We start from the raw sequence: 26,585 nt of genomic DNA on the forward strand, positions 1-26,585 counted from the left end.
ACAACTCACTTAAAGTTAGTTTTGTCATAGCTAATTAAAAGTTAGTTATTTATCGAAATTCCGCAAAAAAGCCAACTATAATTGGTTATTTTTTTATCAATTGATTTTTTTTTCTGCATAGATACATCGCGATCACCCATATAAAAGAATACTATATTCAGCAACAAAACACGACGTGTATGGTGATATCGATGTGGTGATATGTAAATAAACGTTCATTTTTACTCTGAGAACTGTATTGATTCGTTTAATGGGGCATATATGTCAAACGCGAGTACCGAGATTATTATGTGAAAAACGTTTTGGTGCTCCGAGTCAGGGGTTGTACTCGTTACTCGGTAACGAATATCCACGGTTTGCTGCAGCTCTAGTTGTGCTCAACCCTACCTACAACTTAACAAAGTTTTGTTCCAGGTTTACTTTCTGACTTCGTTTATAGGAAATCGATGGACCTATATTTTCGCATATTTTTCTTTTTATTGTAGCGTGAATACCACGCGAACATAACGAACGAAAAATGACACTGAAGATGGCACAACGCCGAAACCGGTTTGTCTCCAAACCAAATCTGACAAAGGATGACGAAAATCGTTCCACATTACATCACACTCCTACCCTGTCGGAAACAAAGAGAACAAAAATTGTGTTATTAAAAAAGAAACCAATTTAAAAACAATTATTTGTAACAATCTGGTCCTTTTTTTGTGTTAGACAGTGTGCCAAATTCCAGCTTGCAATCTAATATATCTAAAGAGAAATTAATTTTCCTATTTAATCATACTTTAAAATATAACTAACCGTAACATGGACAAATATAGGATTTTATGTAGGACTTTTTTCAAAGTATGTAGGTATATGCCAGTATAAGGATTATAGTAGTTCGCACTGATATACCTTGCAAAATTATCGACGATCAGTTCAAGTGGTCTTCTTCTTACACGCCTCGGCAATTTTGGCAGAATCCAACTAAGCACGCCAGTCCTTTCCCTTCGCTGCCGACTGACGCCAATTGCAAATGCTCGGTCCCCTTTCCCACCTGGTCCTTCAACCGCAGAGGAGGCCTTCCTGTTCCTCTCTTCCAGCATCGCGACTCGTGGTGAATACTTTCAGAACTGGAGCGTTTCTGTCCATTCGTACGGCATAACTCAATGTTAAAATCGTAGTAAATCATACGCCCCGTAGTCCCATTAATGGTTATTAGCAGGGAACGGATTTTTAGAACCTAAAAACCTATAAAAAAGGCTAAATAAAATAACGAAATAGGCTGGAAAAGGCAAAATAAAATAACGAAAAAGGCACCAGGTATTGCAAAAAAGGCAAAAGAAAATAGAGAAAAAGGCAGGAAAAGGCACTAGGTATTGCAAAAAAAGCAGAATAAGGCACTAAAAAACGGCAGAAAATACGAAGAACAATCAAAAAATACATTTATTTTAGAAATTTATATTACAAGTGAAAAGAGAAAAACTATGAACTAGTTTCATTATATGAAAAATTTGTACTTTGAATCTTTGACTATTTTATCCTTTCGAGTTTCTAACTCATAAAACTTTAATCTGTATAGTTGAACAATGAACCACGATTTTCGATTTTCGCGAAGAAAAGCCTTGAATGTACTAAACGTGCGCTCGACGTTAGTTGATACAAGTGGAGCCCAATTTAAATATGGAACGTTTGAAACGTTCATATTATCAGGAATAAGGGCTTTTTCCTCGCCCTTTACAAATTTATCCCCACCCCTTATTGTCCCAAGCCTACGTTAGCTGAGAAAACGGCTTTGGATTTTTCCAACACCAATTTGGCAAGAGGTCCCTGCGCTTCTATAAGCCGCATGGGCATGTGTATATTTTTTAATCTTAAAAAAAAATTGCAAATGCTGTAATCACTTTTTTAAAGGTAGAAAAGGCAAAAAAAGGCAAATATCTTAAAAAAGGCGAAAAAAGGCAAATATCTTAAAAAATGCAAAAAAGGCAACATCAAATGTGTATATATGGAATCAGGGAAAGCTAAATCGTGGACATTCTTAATCGAATATACTCTATCTCTTTAGCAGAAAAAAGGGCAATTTCCATAAAATACGTTCCCTGGTTATTAGCATACACTTACATATTAGCGTGGGCTGAAAACCCGCTTTTTTAGAATTTGAATTGGTAATAGCAAACCTATGGTTCATTATGTTCTAAAAAAATCCGTGTGAAATGTGACAATTTTTGGGCAATATCCTAGGCTCGCCCAAGTCTATCAAAGTTCAAGTACTAAAAAAAAATAGTTTCTTAGCTAACTTCGATTTTCTACAAAAAGTGTCCATATACCAAATTATGTAGGACTAATACTTTCGAAAATCATTGCAATTTTAGTAAAAAAATTTATTAGTTAATTTATTTATTACTTTTATTTTTTGAGCATATTGTATTAAATATTAGTGGTAACTATTTATTAACTATTTGCTTTGGCCGTAACTAACTACTTTTGAAATAGTGAGAACTGATTTCCTCTGCATTAGATGTCAACTAGCTTGTGGATTTCGACATAAAATATCAGTAAGAAAAACAAAATATTGTTTTGTTATTTTACTTTTACTTTTTATTTATTTATTTATTTATTTATTTATTTATTTATTTATTTATCTATTTATTTATTTATTTATTTATTTATTTATTTATTTACTTTACTTTATTACATTTCATATTTGTTTACATATTCTGCTGTAGGTGGCCCCATATTCGAACACCGTCAGACATAATTTCAAAATAATAATATAAAATTTCGATCTTCAATTTATTTGTCCTGAATTCGAAAAAGAATTTGAGAAGTGCTCAAAAAATTTGTATGAGGAGTTTTAAATAGAAACTTGTAAAGAAAACAAACTCCCCATTGCGTCTGCACGACTCCTGCACGACTTTACAACTAACTTAAGGTTAGTTTTGTCATAGCTAATTAAAAGCTAGTTATTTATCGAACTCCCGCAAAAAAGCTAACTAGAAGTTGGTTATTTTAATCAATTGGTAATTTTTTTCTGCACGGAAGAGATAATACCGGAGCTGAATTACCGAGCAGAAAACTAAGAACCGTATCCTACTTTTTATTCTTGAATGAAGATGCGAGGCAAGAAATGAAAATTGTATTTGGTTTTATATCTGATTATTTCCTAAGGACCGAAGGACTTTTGAAATGCCGTTCAGATAAATTACCATAGCCACTAAGTAAAATAAATGAAACACTCGTTAGATAGAGAGGCGGCCGCTGTGGTGTAGCGGTTAGCAGTACGCGCAACCACTCCGCAGGGCCTAGGTTTAAACATACATACGTCAAAGACCGATAATAGAAATGTTTAACTTTAGACATAGCTTAAATTTTAATCTAACCTTTAAATATAAAGTGAGCTTCAAACTTAAAGGTTACTTCAGAAAACGGCCCTTAGTGTGACAATGGTTAAGGCACTAAATCAAACGCAATTCATGCGACCGTTAAATGCAGTATACATGCATATTTGACAGATGAACTGACCACATAGTGCTCATAGGAACCACATGTAAATAAAATTAACAACATACACACATAATCCGATGACATTTACCGTTGCTTTGTGCCATTTACACATACTATACGCTGTAGGGCAGAAAATATGTGGCCACTATTGCATGATAAGCGTGTTATTTATGCCCTCCATAAATAAACGCAATGAAAACAAACAAAATTTATGAATTTGCAAATGGATGGACTATCAATCCCTCAACATCCTTCAATCCTTCAACAGCCGTGACATACTAACCCACAAACCATCTTCCCACGCACTTGACAATGTATTTTGCTGGTAAGTTTTATTTTCAAGTACGGTTGCGCTGCGAATGTTGTGATATTCAAAGCGATTTTTCACATCCGTTGCATTTTAATTTCATTCACACCTCAAATCCAGAAAATCCAAAACAAATACTTCATAGTCCTTTCGGTAGACCAAATACACATATATGTATGTATGTAAAAATTCTTGTACACCAGGTCCACTTTTTATACAGTTTAAATTTGCACAGTTTTTTTTTATTTTTGCACATCGCTTTAAATCCTTAAGAAAGGGTAGCATGAACAAAGTATTTATTCAGCGTACTATAGCAAGATTTTTTTGTAGTCAGTACTCTTGAAAATAAGGAAAAACGTGGACGAAAACTTTTATAATTCACAACAAAAAGGACGAAAAAACCTTTGTGTGAACATATTCAGAAAAAATGCTTTAATTAACAGTGCGTGGAGTGGATATTCAGGGGTTCAATGCAAAAAGAGAAAGGAAAGAAGTAAAGTGCTACTAACAAGTCACACAGAAATAAAAATTATCTTTTTCAACAAGATTATTATTATTTATTTTTCAATTACAGCCATTTCATAACCGCAAAGATAATGAAAATTACGTAGCTAAAATGTCCTTTATCTCGAGAGATAAGGAAGGCGATGGGGTTCGGCGCAATTCGGAAAATTTCGAGCATCAAATTTTTCGATAAAAGGGCCAAAAAAGTTCATCTACTCTAATGCAGCGCGAATGTCTGGAAATGGAACATTTTGTTTTCAACAAGATGCTTTCCCGACAAGTAAAGCTGGAAATTCGAAAAGTTGGTGAAAATATATTGTTTTCACATCCTATAGGCTTAATAGTTTCGATTGGCATATAATTTGTTCACTAAACAAATGAATAAAAAATAATAATTTTTGAATACTAAATTAGTAATATCCTGGCCAGGATGTTTTTAGTTTATCCATTCGCCAAATATTTATTAACACGTTAAATTTCATACCAATTTCTATACCAAATATATATTTTTTTTAGGGAAAAGTCGGTTTCTTTTTGGCTTCAAAATTACTTGTATTAGATGGTTTTCTCTCTGTACATGGTGTATGGGTACGGTGACCATCCCTCCTGTATTATACGGGACAGTCCTCTTTTTTGACCCATTGCACTGCCAATTTATTTATTTTATACGGGACGCCAAATGTTCTGTATTTCTTTTAATGTCCTATTTTTGTTCCGTATTCGGTGTTTCGACACCTTAACAGCTCATTAAAATGACATGCCTATGAACGAGTTTTAAGTGATGTTGGTATATGATGGTAATTTGCTCCATAAACAGTTACTACTTTCTAACCTGAATGCCTATGTTTCAATTCGAGGAATACGTACAGTGAGCAAAACATAAATTAGGACTTCACATTTTAGCAAAGTTTGGCTATTTTTCCTTAGTTTCTTTAATATTTATTATTTTTTATGAAAGTAAACAAAAACATATAATACTGTTTTGGTGCGACTGCTAACACCTTCATTAAATTAATGAAATTTTCGCACATGCACTTCTCAACTGCCATGTAATAAAACTTTCTTAAGTTATAATTTGATGGCAGTTCAAAGTATGGTAAATGAACTTTACGATTGGCCACAGTGCCTACCAACTTTATACTTAAATATATACCTAGTCTGCTGCATCCTCCGCACAATGCTTCCGGAGCCATTTGCGGACTCTGCATGAAATACAATCTTGCAGAGGCGGTAAAAGAACTTTACCATTGTTCAAAGTGCCTACCCACTATTTTTGCACCAATAAATTATTTTTATATACTCTCACTGAGTTTTTAAAATACCAAATTTCTAACTTCGTGCAAAAAACTATAAAAATGTCAAACTCTTTAATTAGAACCTTTAGAAAAAATTTGGTTTGCAGTTTTGTACCTCATTAAAATTGAGTATAATAACGTGCCGCTCATTTGTTTCACTTTTAAAAAAACCTACCTACTTTGTATGAAAAAGATGCGCAACATCGTCAACAAAAACGAATTGTCAAAAATTAACGGTAAGTCTTGGCGACTTAAAAATCGCACTTTAGTTATTATACTAAAATTTAAGGTTTTTTTTAAACAAGTTTTGCGGGGTAAAAATCTCGGGGAAAATTTCCTACAAATTTGTGATGTTTCTACAAGGATGATGTTTCAAGGTTAATCATTGAAGAAGGCTTTAAGATCCGTAAGTTTTTGTCGAAAAAATCTGCATATTTTTTTTTTTTTGTCCCGTATTCGGCTCCCATAAATATGATCACCGTATGTATGGGTCATCTCAGTAACTCATACGCCATGTCCCGTCAACTACCAGAGCATCAAGTTTCGAGCGAAAATGTTAAACTAAGAAAAATCGTCTTCCATCTTGGATCCGCCAATTTGAATTTTTAAAATCCACACCGGATTTATTTTCAGCGACCCTAACAATGCTTAAAAAATTGTCCCTTCTCTTCATTGTTTAGGTTTTAGAAATTTTATTAATGATAATATTTGTCGGTTCGTGAGTTTGATGAATTGCATCACTTCTGCATCAATATTGAATTTTCAAAATCGCCACACCGATTTTAAAAGAGCAAAAGTGTACAAACATTTTCAGCACTTGAACGTTTTTTTGTATTACTTCAATTTTTGGATATAGCTCTGATCCGGTTGTTATGAAACGTCCCATATATACATACACATATCTGTGCTCGTAAGCAATAACCGTCTAAGTCGAAAAACTTGAATTCGAAAAAACACGATTTAAACATTTGGATTGTAATGTTAACCTTATGGGGAAACCAAAATATGTTCGTCTATAACTTTTTAAATAGCGTAGCTGGCGAAATGGGGATTTCATACACACATGGAATAGTAGTTGCAGAATACGATAGCACATATGTATAACTCAGTTCTTTCTTAACTCGACTTAGGCGGTTATTGCTTATGACCACAGATAAATACATATATCCTTTCTGAAGGTTAAACCCCCACTGCCCATTATTGTTTTAACTTAAAACTTTTTTAAATATATGTAAATGTTTGGCCATCGTTATGTAATTCTTGCCTTCCATGACCTACAGTTAAATAAACCGAGCAATGTTTCCGTTGTTAATTTTTAAACTTTTGTAAGAGTGGATGTTTTAATTTTTATTTGAAGAAGTTAACTCCAAATGGCTGCTAACCGTATAACAAGGGGCCAGGTGTATATGCATATGTATATATGGGTATATGTACAGGGTGGGCCAAATAAGACCTACCATCCATAGTTCATTGGTCCATAGTTTGCCTAGCAGTGGGCGTAGTCGCTCCATCTTGTTGGAACCACAAATTAGGATGCTGTTCTGCCATTGACCGCAAAGAGTTGTCAATCATTGTTCTGTAAGAAGCCCCAGAAATCGTTTCTGGCGTTTCATCCTCATTCTCGAAGAAATATGGGCCAAAACACGGCACCAAACAGTGCATCTGGGTTGGTGTAACTGGTGCTGGTGTGTTGCCCTTGGATTTGCACAGCTCCACAATATGCAGTTTTGCTTGGAAATGCGCCTCATCCGACATCAAAACCTTACCTAAAAAATCGATTTGTGTAGCTAATTGTGTAAAACGAATAGCGTATTTTAGTTGTTGTTGGTGGTCTTGCTGTAAGTACCCATTATGATTTTCCAGGAGATTAACTATTGCATGCAGAAATAAACTAACAATAATATTAAAAAATAAAGAAGTTATACGTATTTAGGATTAGTTTTTCTTATTTGGCCCTCCCTGTGTGTATGTGTAAATGTCAGCATCCATAAAAAACAGCCATTGCTTTAACTACTACAACTGTGGCTTATCCGAAAGACCTTGAAAAAATGACGAAAGGAAATAGCCAAATGCTTTATGAATTGATTTTTTTCGGAACCACAGAAAGTTACAGTTGCGGTTATCCACAGCTGCTGGGCGCGGAGTCGCACTTACATATATCTATTTTTTTATGTATTTACATACATAAATATACATACATATGTATGCGCATAGTTGTTGTGAAATTTGCCAATGACAGCTGAAATGACGACTATGGTTAAATGTTTTTTTTATTCGCAATTTATCTTTCAAATATGTATGTTTGTAGGTGTGCGTCGTCAACGTGTTTAGACCGCTCTTTCCCTTCTGTTATCACTCCTGTCATATACATAAATATATCACAGCATTCTAAAGGCTGCTTTTCACTATGCCACACTTTGACGCCAAAATTTTTCGACATATTTTGATACCACTTTATCCCCTTTATCCATACATTTACCGATGATGTTATGGACCAAAAACAGACAGATAGCCGATTTAGTAGCGCATGTACACGACTAAAGATATCTTCTGATCGAAACCGATCTATATACCGCTTTTTAATCTCCTTTGACAATGTGCTTTTTTTTTCTTATTTGACGACAAATGCCATTGAATTTCTTCTTCTTCTTATTTGGCGCTGTAACCGCCCAAGCGATTTTGGCCGAGTTCAGTAAAGCACGCTAGTCGTTTCTTTTCTGTGACAACTGACGCCAATTGGAAACGCCAAGCGAATCCAAGTCGTTCTCCACCTGATCTTTCCATCGCAGTGGGGGCCTCCCTCTTCCTCTGCTACCGCCAGCGGGTTCCAAGTTGAATACTTTCAGAGCTGGAGCGTCGGTGTCTATTCGAGCGAAATGGCCTAGCCTGCGGAGCCGCTGTATTTTAATTCGCTGTATTATGTTCATGTCGTTGTAAAGCTCATACAGCTCATGGTTCCGTCGTCTGCGGTACTCGCCGTCGCCAACGCGTAAAGATCCGTAAATCTTCCGCAAAATCTTTCTCTCGAACACTCCAAGAGCCGCCTCATCGGATGTTGTCATTTTCATTGCTTCTGTCATTGCTTCGGCATGATGAGTGACTTATAGAGCGTGGTTTTCGTATGTCGAGAGAGGACTTTGAGTTTTGAGGGGATGCCAAATTCAGACATAGCGGCGTATAGGCAACTCCTTTTAGTGCTGTCGAAAGCGGCTTTAAAGTCGACGAATAGGTGGTGAGTGTCGATGCTTTTCTCGCGGGTCTTTTCCAAGATTTGGCGTATTGTGAATACCTGGTCTATGGTAGATTTGCCAGGTCTAAAGCCACACTGATAAGGCCCAATCAGTCTTTCACACAATACGCTCGATAAGACCTTGTAACATATGCTTACAAGCCTGATCCCGCGGTAGTTGGCGCGAATGGCGGGGTCACCTTTCTTGTGGATTGGGCAGAGCACACTTAAACTCCAGTCGTCGGGCATGCGTTCATCTGACCATATTCTGATCAAGAGTTCACGCATGCACCTTATCAACTCCTCGCTGCCGTACTTGAATAGCTCAGCTGGCGCTGTCAGCTCCAGCAGCTTTGTCGTTTTTCAGTCGCGTTATTGCTATTCGTACCTCTTCATAATCAGGCGGTAAAACGTCGACTCCATCATCATCGACTGCGGGCTCGGGTTCTTCTTCTTCACAACTGTCCGTGCTGCTACCATTCAGAAGGAGAGAGAAGTGTTCCCTCCATAATTTAAGTACGCTCTGTTACTAGGTCGCCATTGTTGTTCTTACAGGAGTACGCCGTGTTCTTGAAACCTTCGGTAAGTCGCCTAACTCTTTGGCAACATTTTTGGGCATTTCAAGCTCTTCGCACTCACGTATTTCAGCCTCTCTCTTCTTATAGATCCCTATAGCGGTCCCACATAGCGCGCGTTGCGCCCGATCGCAGCGTGGCCCTGTAGGCGGCATCTTTTTTCTCTGTAGCTTCCTGACACTCCTCACCGTACCAGTTGTTCTTTCGGGCTCGCTGAAATTCGACTAATTTTTCTTCGGCGGTACTTATTGAACGGGAAATGTGGTTCCACTGCTCGCATATGACGGTTTGTTGAAAAGCGCTCTCTGAGAGCAGGTGTAAGAGTCGAGTAGCGAAAGCACTGGCTGTCTGTTGTGATTGCAGCTTTTCGATGTTAAGCTTTCCTTGCGTATTTGGGCGCCCATTTTGTGCTGCACAGAGGCGGGTGCGTATCTTGGCTGCAACAAGATAGTGGTCTGAGTCGATGTTTGGGCCTCGGGGTTTGCGTACGTCTAAAACACTGGAAGCGTGCCTTCCGTCTATTACAACATGATCGATTTGGTTTCTCGTTTTTCGATCCGGAGACAGCCACTTAGGTTGATGGATCTTTTTATGCTTGAACCTAGTACTGCATACTACCATGTTGCTGGCCGCGGCGAAGTCGATCAACCTCAATCCAGAATGTCGAACGTTTCGTCGTGAAGGCTGAATTTTCCGACCGTGGTTCTAAAAATCCCTTCCTTGCCCACCCTGACATTGAAGTCACCAAGCACGATTTTGATATCATGACTAGGGCAGCGCTCGTACCTGCGCTCCAAGCGCTCATAGAAGAGATCCTCGGATGCCTCATCCTTCACTTCCGTCGGCGCATGGGCGCAGATGAGCGAGATGTTGAAGAATCTCACTTTGATGCAGATTGTGGCTAGACGCTCGTCCACCGGAGTGAGCGACAGTACTCGGCGATGGAGTCTCTCTCCTACCACAAATCCAACACCGAATTTTCGCTCCTTTACATGGCAGCTGTAGTAGACGTCGCAAGGCCCCAGGCATTGCTTGCCTTGCCCCGTCCAACGCATTTCTTGGATGGCGGTGATGTCAGCTTTCGTCCTTACAAGGACATCAGCCAGCCGGGTAGACGGACCTTCCCCATTAAGGGTCCGGACATTCCAGGTGCATACCCCCGTAGTCCTTTAAACGTTTGCCGTGGTCATCATCATAAGGGGGGTCTCATCCGAGGCTTTGCTCTGCTTCTTCACTGGATGTGGTTTTTACGTGGCAGGTCCCAAACCCAACGCACAACCCATTGCTGGGACGGGGCGGTTTCGCAACCAAATACACGTTTATATAGCGCTTGCAGCCGCACCTACTGCTGAACAGACGCTGCAGACTTCAATGAGCCCTTAAACCGAATAAGTGGGAGTGGTCCCACCCTCTCTTTCTGCCGTGACCCAAGCCTCCACTCGGATTGGTTACCGCATCTTGCCCATGGGTTGCTCACGTTGCCCAGAGTGCGCGAACGAGGACGCAAGAGTGTCGGCATTGAGTATAGCCATGCAACTGTAACTGCATACCCAGCGCAACGACTATACCCAATTGCACTCCACGCCATTGAATTTGACATAGTGAAAACAAGTCTTAACAGTTTTTCTTGATATAAGTTTTATTTATTTTGCGTAGGACTCATTATATCCAATACATCCATACATATATATGCACATACATAGTGTCCAGTATTGATGGAAAATATATATTTTTGAGGTTAAGTATGGAAAAAGTGTATGAATCATGTGTGGCGGCAATACATTTTACAATTACATACTTCAATCATTCTCCAAATTAGATTCGATTAACTCTTTTTATTCAACTTAGGATTAATTGTATATTGCCATGTTAATACCAGCTAAAGGCCAGTATGTAGCTCTCAAGAAAACGGTAAAAAAATTGCCATTATTTCGTGTGTGTGTCCAAGGAATTTTGATTTCTGATACTTCACCAACCTGTAGACTCACTCTTTCCTCAAGAGATAATTGAACGGGCATATATTTCTAATGCAAGCATGGGTTGCCTTGTGCTCTTTCTTCACAAAAAACTTTAGAAAACCGTAGTAGAAAGCGTAGCAAATTTCTTAAGAACTGCGTACTGCCTCAAGAAAATTTTACACAAGAAAATTTCTAAGCTATTTCTTGTACGTCATTTTATATGGAGTGTTTGCTTTTCTTGAGAGCTGCATACCTACTGGCCTTAAGTATAAAGCCTCATACATGCATATAGAATAGACGGGGTACGGTCTTACAAGCAAACAAATAAGTTCGCCATATACCCCTGTGTCTACAGTAATTTTGCAAGGCAACGATTCGCTCTTTAAGTTCTACTACAATAATCCGGATATGGAAAAGTTTAATGCCTTTGGTGAGCTTTAGTTTACTTACATTAGAGTGACAAGAACTGAGATCTCGTGGATAAGTTCTTCAACGGGGTACTTAAGACCAATGAACTTTGCAACACAAAAAATGTTTGACAAGTACATCGATATATCATACTTTTAGCCAAGCAGAGTACAGTAGATTTGAATATTTTACTTCAGAAACAAAACACTCAGCGTTTGAAATTTTGTAGGTTATGAACAGGGAACGGATTTTTAGGAACTAAAAACCTATAAAAAAAAAGGCAAAATAAAATAGCGAAATAGGCAGGAAAAAGGCACTAGAAATCGGAAAAAATGCATAAGAAGGCACTAAAAAATAAAAAAAAAACGAAAAATAAGTAATCAGAAAAAACATTTATTTTAAAATTGTTTATTTTACAAGTAAAAAGTGAAAAATTATGAACTAGTTTCATTCAAAAAACTTTAATCTCCATAGTTGTATTAACATTGAACCACAAGATGCATTTTGTGAGTGCAAGTGACGCCCAATTTAAATATGGAACGTTTAAAACCTTTATATTATCAGGAATAAGCGGACATTTTCACAAAAAAAAAAAAACGTTAGAAAACCGCCTTAAGGAAATTTGACACAAGAAAATTTCTTAGCCATTCCTTGTACGTTATTTTATATGGCGTTTTTGCATTTCTTGAGAGCTGCAAATCGGCCTTTAAGGTAGAAAAGGCAAGAAAAAGAAATATCTTAAAAAAGTAAACAAACGTGTATATTAGGGAAAGCTAAATCGTGGACATTCTTAATCGAATATACTCTATCTCTTTAGCAGAAAAAAGGCAATTTCCATAATATCCGTTTCCTGGTTATGAATATACATACGTTTTGTTTTAAATTTGCTACCGTCAAATGAAAGAATGTGAATGAATGAATGAAAAACATTCAAATAATTCAAACTCCCCAGCCAGCAGAGAAACGTACTTTTTGCCGAAAGTGCAGTTTTCGTACATTTTTCGTATCCGGAAATGTTCAGAAAACGATTTTCATATTTGTTCATTTTTCGTATCCGAAAAATGTCATCATCTTATTTCGAAACAATCATTTTAAAATATTTGTTAAACTGAGCATTTGAAAACACGTATACATATTTGCCAGTAGCTGAGTGTGCAGAGAAGTGTGCCACTATTTGTTAGCTTTCAGGAGGTCCCAGGTTCGAATTCCGTCAGAAGCAACACATTAAAATTTGTTATTCAAATTGAAATAATTGCTGAATCTTAAATTTGTTTTTTGTTTGGTTTCCAGTAACTATGAAAAAGTTTCTGTGAAGTTCATAATGAAATGGTTTTCAACGAAAAATTGTATCAGACAAATTACAGGAAAACAGCCGAAAGCGCATCCGTTTTACAACCATTTTCGATAGTTTTCTGCACATACGTTTCGGATGAACACTTTAGTGGGAGAATTGATCTGAAAAACGTCCGAAAACGGAATCGAAAAACGGATGAAACATCAGGTTTTTATACGAAATTGTTTCCATTTTCGGATACGTTTCCGGATATTTTGCTGGCTGGGTCGTTTCGGTTAAAACAAAGCGAATACATACATACATACATGTACACAAGGTCGTATGTAGAAATGTAGGTTTTTAAGGCAATTAAACTTGAAAAAGGCAAAACGAGCTTCAAAAAAGGCAAGAAAGGCATATATTTTTTTAATTTTGTTATATTCTTCCTTTATGTACAATGTGAAGGTCCAATTAAAGAAATATAAAAATACATACAGTGGTCAAAAAATTATAACCAAACCCCTTTTTGCCAAGTTTTAACGTATCATATTTGTTGTTATTGAACTTTTGTTATATTTTTAAATAACAACAAACAAAACAAACCCCGTGGAAATTCATGTTTCCAAATTTGAGCAGTCCACTTGCAAAGGCGCTATGTATTTTTTTTCAGATTTTTAGTTTTTGGTGAGTAACGTACCAGTATTTAAAGTAGTTTCATGTCCACTAGCAATACAGTGCAAAATCTTTCTATTTTCTGAAAAAATTGCATCAAATGTTAACTACTAACTACTATTGCAAAAGTCGCTATAATTCTTATTTATACACTTTCAAAAGTCTCCATCTTGTGATGAACTTAGAAAACTGCAAGAAAACGTGGTAGTTTCGGTGCCTAGTGGAAGGCGTCGTAAAAAAGAAGCAGACCAATCTTCATGGAAGAGCGAACGCGAAAAGCAAAAAATTCAACAAACTTTCGTACAAATTTCGAACTTTTAAAAATTCTAAAAAATCAATCGACATTTTTAGCCATTTGAAATGTGTACTTTATTCTACTAGAATTCAATGGGCTACTCAGAATTTAATTAAAAAACTCGAAATTTTAACGAAAATTTGTATTTTTTTTTTAATTGCATACATTTTTAAGGCAGTGTCACTCGATTGGTACATTTGTACAGATTTGTAAGTTTTTATATTGGGCTATTGGTAAAAAAAGTGGGACATTTTTTTTTTGCATTCAAAAGATTGGTGCAATACAGCGATGTTCTATTGAAAAATTTCAATAAATTAATTTTCGTGATTGGGATAGTGAAAAAATATTTTGGGTGTTCAAACAATTGGGATACGATTTACACCAAATTTTAGCAAATACCCAATCGTGTGACACTGCCCCAAAACTTGTATTTATACGGATGTTGGTAAAGAATGAACTATAAAAAACTAACCGAAATTAAATAACAACAAAAACAATATTTTACTACTGTACATAAGTTGGCTATGATTACTCGGCCGTGCTATCATAGTAGCACAATGTCACTCATATTTGACTTACAAACAAACTACGGGCAAGAATTTCAAGATTTCAACCCTGTTTTTATGAAAAATTTTATTTTTATCAGTATTTTTCTTTTAATCAAAATATGATGAAATAAAAGTGAAACTAAAAAAATGTTGCCAGAACCAAACAAAAGTTGCCAAAAATTAGTGGTAACCCTTATTTTTTACAAATTTTACGGGGTAAAAGTCTCGAGAAAATTATCCTACAAATTTTTGATGTTACTATAAGGATACTGTTTCAGGGAAAACAGTGTGGAAAAAAATTTCCAAATAATTTTTTGTCCCGTATTCGGCTTTCATAAATATGGTCACCGTAATGTACATAGAAAAAATACCCAGCCATCAAAATCATCGTAAACGAGTTCGTAACTGGATATTTGCTCGAAGAAAACAGGCTAAAAAGTCGTTATGATAACCGTTTACGATTCGTATTAGAGTACTTTTTCGCTTGAAATTGTCGAGCGCCTACCAACAGTCTTGAACGTATCGAAAAAGCATTCGTATGCCAATATTATATATTATAAAATATTGTGGTTCAAGAAAAAATTCCAACAGAACGAAATTTTTTTCTTCTGCTGTCAAATTACTAAAAGCCTCTTTCTTTTGCTTTTTTGTTTTGTTTTATCGTTTCAAGCCTTTCTCTAACTTTTCGGCGATTTAGAATCCCTCGTAAAACATAATGTTCGTAAAATGTATGTTTTCTTGCTGGCTGGGTATTTTTGGATATTCATACAAAAAATTGTCATTTAATTCAATTCAATTTACTTTCACTTTGTTTGAATATTATACATATATGAATACTTCTATATTGGCAGTAAGCTAACTTCTCAATGTGTAAGCATTCCGAAATCAAAGCGAGACAGTCTAGTACTGTTTTTGTCAATGTATTGTGTACCTTAGTGCCGGTTTTGTAAATGTGTCGTGTACATGTTTATTTATAAACGTATGTGTTCCTTTTCTTTCGTACGTGTTTATTGATATATCTGTACTGTAGTGTTTTCGGACGGTACTAGCTCTTACTGCCAATATAGGAGTATTACATATATGATATTATAATTTCGCTTATATATCAGAACAGGTATTACCTCAAATTCAAAAAAATTGTAAGCCAAAATTTTTATGTGAATAATTCACAAGCCGTTTTGAATGAATTCATGAAGCCCTCTAATGTACATATGTACTTACAAACATATATTTTTAGGGTATTTAAGACCAAAACTACTCATTTTTAAAGCGAAATTACGAAATCTACGGAAAAAAGCTTTTTTAAATCTTAAAAACTCATAACGTTTTTTCAACTTTAAATTTTTTGTTATTTTTTAACCGGCCGCATAACTTTGGACTACGCTAAGCGATTTCTACTATTCTTTTTTTAAAGGAGGTGGTTAGATCCATAAATGAGAATTGAAGTCGGTTTTGTTTTTGCTCAAAAATTGTTTATAAAAACGAAAATTATACCAGTCAAAATTTCAAACCAAACTTTGTACAAAGTTAAAAAAACAACAAATTTTTATCAAAATTTCGAAATTTTTAAAATACATTTTTGGCAATTTTAGTATAATGCAACTTCGAAGGGGCAAAAAATAGGGTAGACTTTTTTCATTTTGGTTTTGCTGACGGATTTTATGCAATTTATAAAAATTGTTTTGATTTTTTTAATTTTTTTCGGTTGGCTTTCCATTACATCGGTTTTTGCGTGTTTTCGCAAAACGATCACGAATTTTGTCATGAAACTTGGCGGGGATGTTAAGAAACGTACATATTTACATTATTTATCACACTTTTCACTTTATTAGTAAGAGTATTTAACTAATTTGTTGTTTCACTAGCGAAGCTTCATTGTATTTTATTTTATTTTTTAAGTTAAAGTTAAAGTTAACAAGCAAACAAATCAAAATAGCTGTAATGTTGAATAAAAAGCTGCTAGCAGATGTTCGAAAATTAAATACACTAAAATAAACGGATGTAATAATTTTCGACTGCGGCACTTTTTTTCTAAAAATCGATAATTCGATAAATAATTCAAATTTTTATTAAAACTAATATTTCGTCTACGACGCTTATTTATCTCAGTATAAAATGCCCACGACTTTTTTTTACTATTTTCATCATCTGGCAGCACCAACATCTCTGTTCATTTCCAACACTTGCATGTGATCAATGAAATTTGTATGGTGAACTGTGCAACTTTAACAGTTAATAACTTTCCAATTAGAAGCCTTCGTGGCCTGGGCTCTTCACTTTAGGAATATAAAAAAGCTCCCTACACCTCCTCATTTTCTTTTTTGTTAATTCGGACCGAATTTATGGAAAATTTTCCCTTTTTTTGCGAACGATCGTATTTTATTCCATATGAAATTAATTTTTATGTTTGAAAAGTAAAAAGCAGGAAGGGAAAGTAATCCTTATTTTTTAAATTTTATCCAAATAAAAATCAACAAGTTGTAATGCTGTTTACCTATACTCGCGTCGGAAATCCCGCTGGTATAAGTTTTGAGTTTTTAATTAATCATTACTCTTAAGAGAAAAAATAAAACTAATTAATAAATATTCGGCCGTGTTATGGTTGTCGACTTCGACGCCCTAATAAAAGGAATAAGTCCCAAAATTTTCTGGAAAAAATCACGAAAGATTTGTAATTTATTATTTTTTCCTTGTAATGATTGATTTTTTTCATAGAAATTAAAATATCTTGGGAAAATGGCCTGATCTGGAAAAACGGTATAAAGACCCGTAATCTACGACACAATCTTAAGTTCACGTGATTTTCCTTACAGTACAATTATTTCCGTAGAGCGAAAAAATAAAACTTAATAATAATTATTATTGTTAAACGAAAAAAATAAAAACCATAAAATATTGTTTAAATTCTGGTTTAAATTATTTTACTCATAATAATTACCATCTCTGGTAAGAAGCCTTCAGCAAAAACACACTAATGAAAGTTAAAGTGATTTTTCAGTTTCTCGAAACGTGTACTAAACTCTAGAGCTTATTCAAAACTTTTCTATTAAAAAGTTCGAAATTTTGATGAGTATTTATTGAATTTTTCTAAATTTTGTAACTTTGATTTATATGGTTTTGGTTAAAGGGTGAACAGTTTTATCTTGAACAACATTGTGAATAATAAAAAAAAATAACATGTGAACACTTGTTAGAGCCACTGTATATACAGTATTTCCTGCTTATATACCCCCGCTTACAAGCGCTGCCCGCTTTTTACCGTCGATTTTACACCTTTTGAGATTTCTCCATATAAAAACGGTTCGATTTCCCCGCTTATATGATTTCCCGTTTAAAAGCACCAGTATTTTGATACAATAGTGTGGTTACAAAGCACCCAACTTTCTGACGCCGAAATTTTACAAGAGATATTAAATCCGTCTTCGGATGAATCATAAGGTGAAGCCGAAAAAATAGTATCAGAAAGTTTTCCAACTACGAAAGAACAACTTCATGCAATTAATATTTTAAGTTAAGTTTAAGTTGTGCATTTTTGATGACGCTTATAAGCGGGAAGTACTGTACGTATTTATATAAGTGAGTTACTCAGATGAGATGAGAATTGTCTTTCGTGACAAATTCTAATATCCCGGGAACGTGAAGAGCTAGCGAAAAAAATTCAACAGCTTTTTAAGGCTTTTGAGATAGAGAACTCAGGAAGAATAGTAGTCAAATGACCTTCAAATGGAGGAGATTTCAATTTTTTCCCTTTTTTGAGCTGAAAAGTTGTAACCACACATTTTTGCTGCTCTTGCGTTACATTTTTTTTTATGAAATCACGTGGATGAGCACATGGAATTTATTTTTTAGCACACCTACGCAGTAACAGCTTCTCAAAATTCGACAGTCATCAAAATTTATCAAGTCGTTTAAGCGAAAGAATAATTATGAATATGCGCAGACATACAGTTCTTTTTTACTTATTTGGCCTTTGGCACTTTTATCTGGTAATTGTCACATATTTTCTTTTCTATTTCGGCGCAGGCTTAAATTTTCCAACTCAAAATTTTAGGGCATGTTATCAGAACATCCGCGGTGGTGTAGTGATTGGAAGAGCTCACTATCATTCCGCAGGGCTGGGGATGATAACGGTCGCAATGATAAATTTCCAAGTGTCTTTCTGCCATGAAAAACAGCTTTTCATAAAAAAAGAATCGCCGTTTTGATGCAGCGTTAAACTTTAGGGAGGGACCTTTGTGTGAAAACTTCAAGGCACACGCCATAAATAGCAGGTGAAGCTCGACACTAACATATTGTGAGAGGACCAATATATTATCGTTATTATCAGAACAGCAATTCCTACTTCAATCTTGGCGTCATAAATTCGTCCGTGGTATTATTTGTCAATTCATATACACATGTGAGCATCCTCACATTGTAGAGAAGGAAGAGACGTCATTCTTTGTCTACCAATATTCTTGTTATATTTTTCACGACCTTGAAGTGGTATTATAGCTTTTTTCCGACGTTTGCAACCACTAGAAGAAGAAGAAGAGATAGACCCATAAAAAACTATACCGAAATTATCAAAACGTCGAGCTGAGTCGATTTAACCATGCCGTCTGTCTGTCTATTTGTACGCAGTCTAGTCGCCCAGCTTTGATATATCCGACTGAAGTTTGGTGAGTGATTGTATTTTTGTAATGTATTACTCCTTTGTAGGAACTGGCAAAATCGGACCACTATAACATATGGCTCCCATACAACTGATTATTCAGATATGGGATTTGTTACAACACTTCCATTAATGCAGCAAGGAATATTTAATTTCCATTATTTTCACTCTTATCAGTGAAAATCACAAAGAGCGGGTTACTATAACCTATAGCCTCTATACAACTTATTGTTCAAATATGGGGTTTTACTTTAAAACTCCTAAAACCGAGAAATTTCGAGAGCTCTTTTATATTAAACCGTGCAAATACCAGTGAGAAAGTCGTCAAGATCGGTGCTCTATAAGCTACATGTATGTATATCCAATACCATGGCTTTTTCAGTTACAAGTTTTCGCGATATAAGTCCTTTATGTAAGCAGCTAAATCAATGATATTGTGCGCTATGTTTACTTATCGATTATACAAAGCCAACTGTGAAAATCATTTACACCCGTATGCTGTAATCCGAAAGTTCGTAGTTACGAATTCGTAGCTCCGTTCCGAAAATTGGTATGCTGTAATCCGATCGTAACTATCAACGGCGTTGCCAACAAAAATAGTGAAATTCGAAGTTCATACTCAGCTGCTTTGACAGAAACAAATCAAAATAAATATACATAATCGCAAGTGAATATTGAAATTTAAAAAAAACTAGTTTAATCATTATTTGAAAAGACTTTTCCTTAATTAAGTAGAATACAAAGGTTTCAGTGGCCGGTGCACTTTTGTCCCAGGAGGAAGAACAGCTTACAGTTGCATTAATATACAAAGGAGATTGCTAAAAGATTGTTATGATCCATTTAGCTTAAACGATAAAATGTAAGCTCCCTCCTTTTAAGGGTCTCCATTTCACCAGATATTGTGCCACTTTAATTCTTGGAACGCTTTCCCAAAATTCCACCACAACCCCTTTAGCTCCTTTTACAAAGCCTCGACCAATGTCCTGCCTTTCGCTCATGCATTCAACCAGTTTTTCGTATTGCGAGCGATTTGTTGTGATCTTCGATCTGTTAATTTTGTAAACATTTAATAATAACTTTTTTTTTTCTATTCACACTTGAACTTAAATACATATTTTTGCGTTTAAACACTTTGTTTTATTGATATTTTAAAACAATTTGTTTCGCTCCGACACGAGTTGCTATTCGTACAAAATTTCTGACAAATACATAAAAATGACAGCTACGTCGGATTCAGGCATACCAACATTACGAATTTCGAAGATGGCGTACGAATTTCGAAATTACGATACGACAACGCGTACAGCATACCAATTTTACGATTCGTAGCCAAACCGAATCTACGACGGATTACAGCATAGGGGTGTTAGACTATCTTCAAACAGGCCAATTAGCTGAGGTAATTAAGCTTTAAATTGCGGCATTGAGTTTGGTGTTCACACACGTCAGCTGCCCAATTAGCGGTACGAAATCAGCTGTTGGATTACCTAAAGTGATGGAAAAGTTGTTACAATCGTACCTTTATTTAGTTTGACATACATACATACATACGGTAAAAACAAACAATTTTAGGTACCTTTGGAACGTAGCCAAATAGTTTCTTAGGAAATCAGTTCTTATTTTTACTGACATTTCAATGCATTTTCTGGTGCAAGCAACTGGTCCCCTTCCCTCCTTTGTGAAGAGGCATACAAAATGATACAGATGTGTGGTCAAAGTAACACAACTGTTGATTTCGCCAGATAGACGGAAAATATTTCTTTTTAAAACGCCAAATCTAATAACTGGGAGGAAAGTGACTCACCTTTTCTACAACATAGTTTTGTCTCGCACTGCTCGAAAAAAATTGTTTAGCTCCCAAACAACTAACTAATAATGGAGTAATAAGTTAAAGTAAAATTTTCTGATGGTCGTGAAAGGTATGAAGCCATCGGCTTAGCCGAAGACAGTATTGCCGTTATTTGTTCTAGTATTAGCCTAGAAGCTGAACAGAATTAATAAATTAAGATAAATAAAAATGAAGATTAATAAATCTATTCTTGGTTCAAAATCTTCAGTATGTGCATTTCGATAGTTATTGTTTAAACTACTATGAACCTTCCTAAAGAGTTTCGCAGAGAAATTCAGGTAGGAGGTTTTTGGATTCCTGGCACCATGTCCAAGGAAAGAAGTTGGCACAAGTAATCCCCAAGCATATATTTTAATAAGGCTACCGTTAAAAAGAGTTATGTTCTATGCACTTTCTGTAAGAAGAAGTGCCATTAGAAATCTTCATAAAGGTACTTTATTGTCTGACTGTAACCAGGCCCTCAAAGAGAAGGAAGAGTTTGACTGAAACCACTATACTGCGCTTGGAGCTTTATCTCAATACCCTCCACAGCATGCAGGTTAGTGTGCTTGTCGCGATAGTTGCCACCACGTACATACATATATTGACTTTGTTTAAAACTTGATGTTTGATTACTTAGTTCAATCCTAAGATTTTTTCCAATTCGCGGTTCTACAGTTAATGGATGGTTAAATTCAAAATAATTCACACATTAATTGAAATATGTTTTACAATAAAGATATTTTTGAAAAGGGTTGCCACTTGTTTTTAAAGTCAAATTCAAATAAATTATTACTCAAGTTATGGGATATATTTCAATACTGGTGTCCAAAGCAAGGCCACTATAACACAAATTGTTTAGTTTTTGTGTATTTTTCTAGCACTTAAAATCGAATTTCTGTAGCACATTTTGCGGCGCACTATAAACCACAACAATGATGAGCTCAGTTTTGTGACTCTATTAGAATAGAGGAGTTAGTTTAAAAGTAGTTAAGAAATTAAATGCCTTTCAGCTTGAAACGCGGCACAGTGGAATATTTCTGTATCAAATATGGCAAAAGGTACCCATTGTGCTCCGATTTTACTGTAATTTTTCACTTGTGGTATTTTGGCTTAGGAATAAAGAGAAGTAAAAAATCGCATATATTGGCAAACTGCCACACCCTCTACACTAATGGCGGGAATAGTAAATGTTATCCGGTTTTAACGATATTCGGTTTGTATCTTAGTAAATCGGAAATATGGTCAAAATCGGCCCAATGACACGCCCACCAGTTATAAAAAATCCATTTATAAAAACCAAATTTTATTAAACTGGGATGCCTGCTCCTTAATGCTATGGGCGAGAAAATTCTCCAATCTATGCAATTTTTTGTACTTTTCATTCCTAGGCAAAGGTACTACAACGCAAATTTCAGTAAAATCGGATCTCAATTACTCCTTTATGTCACAGCTTATATGAGGATCTCCCAATATCAAGAGTCCTGTCTATGAAAGCCGATTAAGGGTAGCAGGTTCGAGCAGCTGAAACTTGTTTCAATATTTTTCCAGGGTTTAATGAACCTTGTAATCATAATCATTAAAAAGGCTTTAAATTATAAAAATGTTCTCAACTCTGAAAGGACTAAGAAAAATTATGAAAACTCTCGTAAACTCTTGATTGTGGTATTAAAGATGAAAACAAATGTATCAAAAACCGATCGTTCAATTACCATTGTCGATTCTGAGAAATGCCCGTACGATTTTTTACGGAAAAATACGGTTGATAAAACACCGACGTCAAGTGCCCTTTGAATACTACTGGTGTCATGTCTTTGGTTTTGAGACGTTTCGGAATTGGATTTAGATTTGGATATTTTTTCTACCACTCTCAGACCACTGTGCGCCGCCAATTTCCAGTGATATTGCTTTTGGGATTACGATTAATTCAGGCCTCTACAGACATTGCGGAAGGGTATTCAAAAAGTCATTTTGACCGAAAAGTGGCGTTAGCAGCCACTTACTATTTATTATTTCTCTTAGAAAATTTCTACGCAAAACAACAAATTAATCAGGTGTTCATAAAACTTTTTGCTGGTTTTGCGTTTTCGTACTTTCTTCCATGTTTCTCTCATTAGGAGCAAATTTTGGAGTTACTGGAAAGTTTCTTACTGGAAAGTACAAAAACTGAGCTAATAGCAATTGTTGCAGCGTAGTGCCAGATTGACTGGTCTAAAGCAGGGATCACACGATTTGTACATTTGTACACAAAATGCCAAATTTAGATTTGTCCACTTTTGCGCATTTGGATAGCGATGTACAAATGATTTGTTTTGCGATCAGACGATTTGGCTGTCAAAGATCCAAATGATTTGGCACACATTTGAGCACTGCAGTAAAGTGACAAATATTGTCCACATTCATTCACACGATTTAACCATTTGGTCATAAATACTTAAACAGCTGATCCGGTGTCAACCATACTTTTGCATTTATGATTTCGTGAGATTTGAAGTGAAATAAACAAAAATAATATATACGCACGGGTACTCATAATTTTGAATACACCCTCAAAATCTGGGCTGAAGGTAAAAAACGCGTTTTTCATAGGTTGAAGCATATACTTGCTCGTAACTTTATTTCTGTTTGTCCGATGAAAAATACTTACATATGCCATTTAAGAGAAAACATTTCGTTGTTTACAACCATTTATATATGGTTAATTTGTCTTGAGAATGGCCACCCTATGTATGTATGAAATCTACCACATATTCGCGTTTTTGAGTAGTTTATTTTTGCTCAACATAATTTTCTTAATTTTAAGAGCAAAAATTGTCCCACACTAAACACTAACAACAAGCAGAATGGGAGGATAAAATAAACTGTAAAATATTAAATTTTCTCAATATTCAATTTTTCGACATCAAACGTGGTTTTATTGTGTTAAATTGCAAAATATATGATTTATAAAAAGAATTAATAGCGAAAATGATAAAAATCGGCGATTTTTGTGAAAGGATTAGCAAATTTCAGTGCATCTAAAATTTCTAAAGCGTTGTTTACTTTTACTTGAGAATTGTCAAAATCGGCAAATTCCAAGTAGCAAGCCACATTTGTTCGCTACATCGTGATGTGATAAAAAGAAAAGCTGGCAACACTCCGCAAGGTTCCAGAAATCTTTCAAAATATGTTTGAAACTGTCAAGGAAAAAAATTGCCAAAACTCAACGTAATTTTTATCAATTTCAATCTTGCACTTTATTAAACTAAAATTAATTTTGTTTTAGATTATAATTAAAATGTTTGCAATTTAGGTGGAACCTTGCAGATTTTTTTTAATTTTTGTACAAAGTTTGATCCAAAACCTGAGATCTACCACATTTTTTTGAAGTCTACCACATTTTTTTCCAGATTCTACCACACAAATTTTTTTAAGTCCGATCACTGATTCCTTTGCTATTTCTTGAGCAAAGCGAAATGTCTTATCTTGAATCACATACATATATACGTATTTTTCACCGAGTAAACAGAAATAAAGTTACGAGCAAGTATACCTGTGCGTCACCCTTTGAAAAACGCGGTTTTTGCCCTTAAGCCCATATTTTGAGGGTGTATTTAAAATTCTGAGTATGCAGATTTTACTGCTTGAATAGACCTACAACAAGTGTGAACCTCGAAAAAACTATATACATTTTTTTTTTGTCACACAGTGTAATTTAGATCGTCTTTAATAATCTGTATATCGCCGTTTAAAGTACAAAACCGCGTATCAACAAAAAGGCAAAACCGCGTATGTGAGGTTGCAAAAATTATTTTCTAGAGAGTAAAAACACTCATATTTCAAAATGGTTCTCTTTTTTATAAAGCAATCGCATTTCTAGATAGTATATTTCAGGACGAATGGATAAGGATTTAGCCAACAGCTTCTGTAACCAAATCCAATTTTTGGCAGCAAATGTCAGTTACGCGATTTTGCAGAATGACGATACACGGTTTTGTACTTAATACGACGATATGCATGTATGAATATGTGTATAGCCAGCAAAAACTGCGGAAAGAGATCCGAAAACTGAAAGAAAGGTGAATAGTAAAGTGCCACGAAGGGTTGTGAAAAAAATACTTTTGCGGTTGGTTTTCTGAAATTTCTCATTCTGAACTTCACATATGCTTTTTCATAGTTAATTATACTCAGAAATTAATTATACTTTTATAAATACTTTTTAATATGTTCGTCTGCCGGCATAAGAACCTGGGACCTCATGAAAGCTTAAAAATAGTCGCACGCTTTTTTACTGCACAATCAGCTACTGTCGAATACGTATATGTACATGTTTTCAAATGTTCAGTTTGAGCAAATATTTTAAAATTATTGTTTTCAAATAACGTGATATTTTTCGGTAGTTGTCGGATACGAATATTATATTAAATATTAAAATTTTTCCAAAATTGGAAAATACAAAGGTTCACAAGCACGAAATGGCAATACCGCTCAACAATATTTGTATATTTGTCACTGGCATTTGTCATCAAGTGGCAAATCAGATATTTGGTCATTTGCTTAATTTTTATTTGGCTTTTGTAGCAGCATTGCGTTCACACGATTTGGCAACCAGGGTTGTTTTTCATTTGCCAACAGAAGGCAAATATTTGGCTTCTCTGATAAATGACAAATGTAATTTAGCGTTCACATGATTTGTCTATGAATTTGACAAATTTTTTGCCAAATGTACAAATCGTGTGATCCCAGCTTAAGTATTACCTGGATGAAGTACTTTCCAATTGGCAGGCGATGCATTACGATTTTATCTTTGTAACAAAAGGTAACATCAGGCGCACTATCTTACTGCCATTTTCTAATTCTAAATATTCCACACATTATATTATATTTAGTTTGGTTAAACATATTATTTTATAAAAGTATTTTTGGCTGTGTACTTATATATCCATTTTGTTTAATTTTTGTGTTTTGCTTTACTTACTTAACTACGTTCAATCTCAATTTTAATGTGTACTTAAAAACATATAACCATTTTGTTTTTTTTTTCTTATTCAGTTACTTGTGGTGGCGATATCTTCCTCACCGAAGATCGACGCATCGACTCACCCAACTACCCTCTGGAGTATCTCGCTGACAGGGAATGCATTTGGCGCATTACTGTGCCGGACAATCATCAAGTTGCGCTGAAATTTCAGTCATTCGAATTGGAAAATCATGATAACTGTGCTTACGATTATGTGGAAATTCGTGACGGCAACAGCAGTGATTCTCGGCTAATTGGCATCTACTGTGGATACTTATTGCCGCCAAATATCAAGTGAGTACAATGGAAAGAGTGCTACAATAGCAGCTAGAAACACTGATTAAATAAAACACATTAGGGTTGTTCAGGATGTTGTGGAAATGGTGTTGCATTTGCATACTCGTTGCATTTGTAAATTCACAACAATAAAGTGCACGCGGTTGCCATGGCAGCAAGCATAAAACTTGCAAATGCAATTCCAACTGCAAATGCAAGACCATTTCCACAACATCCTGAACAGCCCTATTATTTCAAGTACATATTCTACACATACA

General features: G+C 35.3%; 1 protein-coding gene across 1 annotated transcript in view; it reads left to right on the forward strand.

Annotated features, from left to right (window-relative positions):
• LOC118737968 (dorsal-ventral patterning protein tolloid) overlaps positions 1–26,585 on the forward strand; it is a gene marked incomplete in the record, with an annotated part of 55,463 nt that overhangs the window by 23,631 nt on the left and 5,247 nt on the right. Inside the window, 1 exon segment of the mRNA XM_036468810.1 lies at positions 26,064–26,325. Coding sequence (XP_036324703.1) covers positions 26,064–26,325 — 262 coding nt within the window.

This window comes from Rhagoletis pomonella, unplaced genomic scaffold (genome assembly GCF_013731165.1).
Source record: "Rhagoletis pomonella isolate Grant_MI unplaced genomic scaffold, Rhpom_1.0 Rhpom_scaffold_00004, whole genome shotgun sequence".
Taxonomy (NCBI): domain Eukaryota; kingdom Metazoa; phylum Arthropoda; class Insecta; order Diptera; family Tephritidae; genus Rhagoletis; species Rhagoletis pomonella.